Consider the following 4,209-nt stretch of genomic DNA (forward strand, 5'->3'; position numbering starts at 1 on the left):
CCGTTAAAGAACAGATATTAATAACTGTCATTCAATTGCTAACGTAACAATATCACATTATATTCATTAATTCCTCCTAAAATATGCTAGTTACAAATTTTCATTTCAAGTGGGTATGTTTGTTTGCTGTTGAAGTTCCTCCTCGGGTTGAGGACAAGACTTAACTAATACAACATCTTTATTAACTGCTATTTAGTTGTTTTCCCAGCTGAATTCCTTAATGTCGAAAGCAGTCTAATTACATCGTCATTTTTTGTAGAAGACCGGCGTTCGTGTACGCTCTTTTGCTTGCGGTTTTTTTAACCAAGAGGCCTGCTTCCTGAGCTACTCATACGAGGTAGTGACGAAGCAATTCTTGCTAAGCTCGCACGCTGATATGACGGATGTTTATATACTGTTATGAATTCTATCTTCTTAGCAACCGATATCTGAACCCGCAAACAATATCATATTGCATAATTCCGATATCGGCGGGTTATAAATTGCCTCGTGCTGGGGTGCATGGTATTATAGTGCCCGGAATATCGTCACGAAGGAGAGAGCTAGCTCGCCAAGATGAATTCGAAAACTGTGAAAATCTTTCTTTGCCTTGTCGCTTTATTTGGACATCTTTCAGCTGCTCCTTTGCCTATGGAAGGTGGTAAGATTATATTTAACTGTACACATCTTTACTTTCGTTTACATTTCTAATCAAAAGATGAATGAACAAAACAAACCTTTTAGAAATATCGCCCTTGTGATCAGTTAATGGCACAAGTTCTTTAAGAACATGGTAAGAAATAATGGAAGAACAAGAACGTCTCCCCCTGGATTTTGCTTCATTAGATAGAACGTTGAAATTTCTTAACATGAGTTGATCTCACTGAAGTTTTCACTGATGTTTCATCATCAGAACCGTAAAATGCTGCCATAGGTTAAACTACTCACGTCACTGTTTTGTGTAAAAATTGTATTTTAAGACAAAAATAGCATCCTTTTTTGTGAAACTTCCTGTTTCAACAGACTTTAATTCAAAGCAAAAATTATCTATATTGCAGAGCGTTAATTTTGCGCAGCATTGCTTTACACCGATCAGATCCACCCACCTTCCTGTAATACCAAATCGATCTCAAGATTAACTTATTTAGCAAAACAACGGGAGAAAAGCAAGTTTCGAATTGAAAAAGAGGAATTCAGACATTGCTTCACTCGAATGGACACATGGCCGAACTAATCAGCCAAATTATTTGCCCTCGGTTTTTACGCTGTTATGAAGCAAAAGAGGATTAAGGCCGGCGGAACTTTGTCCCGCTACAGACATTTCTGGCTTAACCAATAAAAAGACCTTTCATGTTTAGGCTCCTTTTAAAATACAGCATTTGAGGTATTACATGAATTATTGTGATCAAAGAGAGAGAAAGAGATGAAAATTTTAATAAATTACTTGCCTTTGAATAGGTCCAAAAATTATATCGTCTAATTCAAGAACGTTGGAAGCCAATTAGTATACAATTTCTTTATCACCAGTGAACGTGTTATGTTATCTGTATAAGAGTAAAAATAATAAGCCAACAGCAGTAATACAATAAACCAATACGGTCGTCGTCTTCAGGTAACTGCAAGAAAAACGCGCAAGGACGAGGTGTTATCCCTTTGTTGACGTACTTTCATTTCATATGATCATTACTATACTCTAGGAAGCTTGCTTCACTTCATGAACATTTTGACCACAATCTTTACCATTTGTCCCTGCTATGAAGCATAAAAGTGTAGTTTCTGGCTTTTGTTATAAACAGATATTGTGTAATAACAAAAATGCACGCGGTTTCCTAATCCTCGACAACTCGCCACTTAGTGTTTCTTTTCTAATAAGCGCCCTATTGAAAAGTGTCATCAAAGACATTGACATAGAATAAGGTGGTTAGACGAATGAATAATGAAGTCAGTGCTTTCCCATATGAGCATAATGTTAACCATTATGACCACGAGAGCCTCTGCAGTTCTTGATTTTAAGAATTTTTCTTTCAGTTAGTCACCAACAACAATTCTTTTCAGAACTGCCCTCACCCAGACAATCACGCCATACACGAACTAATAATACTCCTGGGTTCAAAGCATAACTTTGTTTGTTGATGTTGTTGTTGTTAAGGCACTGTGCCACACTCAGGTGTACATTTTCAAAAGTAATGACTTCCCTTTACCACCAGAAGCAATGAAAGCACCGCACGTTTAATGCAATCATTAAGATAATATCAAGGAAATTGATCATAGTTCTAGTGCTCAGTGTAAAAAGATTCGATGATATTCTTTATGTTACAGACGAAGCCGAAGATAATGGAGAAGAAGATAGTGGCGAAGAGGAGGGAGGAGAAGATAGTGGCGAAGAGGAGGGAGGAGAAGATAGTGGCGAAGAGGAGAGTGGCGAAGAGGAAAGCGGAGAAGAGGAAAGTGGGGAAGAGGAAAGTGGAGAAGAAGAAAGTGGAGAAGAGGAAGAGGAAGAAGAAGAAGAAGAAGAAGAAGAAGAGGAAGAAGAAGAAGAAGAAGAGGAGATGGAGGAAGAGATGGAGGAGGAGGAGGAAAAAGAAGAAGAAGAAGACGAGGACGATGACGACGATGACGAGGACGATGACGATGACGATGACGACGACGACGACGATGACGATGACGACGACGACGATGACGATGACGATGACGATGACGATGACGACGACGATGACGACGACGATGACGATGACGATGACGATGACGACGATGACGACGATGATGATGACAAATGAGCCTGAGCCATATACCGCCAACATCCACAACTCTACCACGCACTACCAGACGACCATAATATCAAAGGATCCAACTTTTGAATGTAATGAGAATCAATTTAACACATCTAATTGTTGGACACTAACCACTGTTCAATAATAAATAAGTTGTGTATTTTTCAGCTACCGTACAAAGAAACATCGTTTTTGCTTCACATCATTTGCATGCATTGAATTATATCCATGAAATGTTTTCAGAGAGATATAGTAATTAAAAACTAACAATTCAGAGAGTTGTAACGTTTTCCTTTAGAATGAATTAATGCTTTTCGCTTCATACATAGAAGAAACTGAGAACAAACCCCTAATTTCAACCGCATCTTACTATAGAGTTTTAGCATCAAATTCCTGCTCTCCTGAAATGTTCGGATTGGTGTTACATGCAACTGGTTGAGAATTCTACTCTCATAAATCGTTTCTGTTTATTCTGACTTATGAAAGGTTCGGTGGAAAAAAGGAATCATATCCCCCTGAAAAGTACTATTGGAGTATGTTGGAACCTTTTTTTTTAGTCTTCTTATCCTTATTAGATCATAAATCCCGAGGGGTCTACTTTTAATTTATTGTAGGTGGCATCTCGATTCTATATCTCAGACCGGCTGGTTGCAGTCCGAAGTTTTAGAGGGTCTGGGTGGAGTTTAACCGATAACTGTGAATTGGTCTGAATTTCATTATTAGCTGATAGAAAATGCATCATTTATCTGATGGCTGATATCTGAATTCTGAAAATTCATCGATAGTTCCAATAAATGACTGCAGAAAATCGCCCAAAATTCAGCTGATGACTGACAATCCTGCACCTAGTCCAGACTCTCAATGTTACCTCAAAAATTCCTGAAACAAAAAAGAAATGCTTTATTCAAAATTTAGCTCTTTATCATTAGCAAACATGTGTGCTTTTTTTTGGGAAGGGAAAATCGCAAAGAATGTTGTGCAAAAAATTTCAAGTGTTCTAAAAATACGTTTCAAACTGACATCAATATAATGCTTTTGTTACTGAAACAAAAGATATTATATTTAAGCGAAGGGGTCAGTCACTTCACATCATTTCTTTGTTTTGATTTGGTTTGTGTTCTTTTGTTTTTTGTTTTTCTGCTGAAAAATTATTATAGTTAAGTGGAATAGTCCTCTAACAATTTTTTTAATGGATTTTTCTGTATAAAAACCGTTCTAGGCTTACGTTCTGTACGCGTCTTTTGAGTTTCCAAGTCATTGGAAAGACCAAAATAGGAATAGAAATATTTTTGATGACGTTGAAAGACAACTGCCTCAAGGTTCTGCATCTCCTTAAAACGTTTTTGATTGTGTTTAAAACCACAAGCCAGCCTTAATGAACTCAACCATTTGGAAAATCGAATCGCCATTCAGTATATTGCCCTATGATCATATCATTTTTATGCAATACCACTTTCAT

The 4,209-nt window shown here is 37.3% G+C and overlaps 1 protein-coding gene across 2 annotated transcripts; it reads left to right on the forward strand.

The window, feature by feature from the left end:
- Window positions 1–463: 463 nt before the first annotated feature.
- Window positions 464–3,024, forward strand: LOC110061890 (uncharacterized). Of its 2 annotated transcripts, none has more exons than XM_089282374.1 (2): window positions 464–637; window positions 2,299–3,024. In XM_089282374.1, the coding sequence occupies exons 1-2, from the start codon at window positions 556–558 to the stop codon at window positions 2,754–2,756; spliced, it is 540 nt and encodes a 179-aa protein (XP_089138500.1). In that variant the 5' UTR covers window positions 464–555; the 3' UTR covers window positions 2,757–3,024. The 2 variants fall into 2 exon arrangements, with proteins under 2 accessions (XP_089138500.1, XP_089138499.1); XM_089282373.1 differs by having other exon boundaries at window positions 468–640.
- Window positions 3,025–4,209: the final 1,185 nt, after the last annotated feature.

The sequence above is a fragment of the Orbicella faveolata genome, unplaced genomic scaffold (assembly GCF_042242905.1).
Source record: "Orbicella faveolata isolate gen_17 unplaced genomic scaffold, um_ofav_v1 contig_12, whole genome shotgun sequence".
NCBI classification, from domain to species: domain Eukaryota; kingdom Metazoa; phylum Cnidaria; class Anthozoa; order Scleractinia; family Merulinidae; genus Orbicella; species Orbicella faveolata.

Coding starts and splice junctions, on each gene's coding strand:
- LOC110061890 (XM_089282373.1), top strand. CDS start 556: ATGAATTCGAAAACTGTGAAAATCTTTCTTTGCCTTGTCGCTTTATTT. Junction 641..2,298: donor TCCTTTGCCTATGGAAGGTG/GTAAGATTATAT, acceptor TTTATGTTACAG/ACGAAGCCGAAGATAATGGA.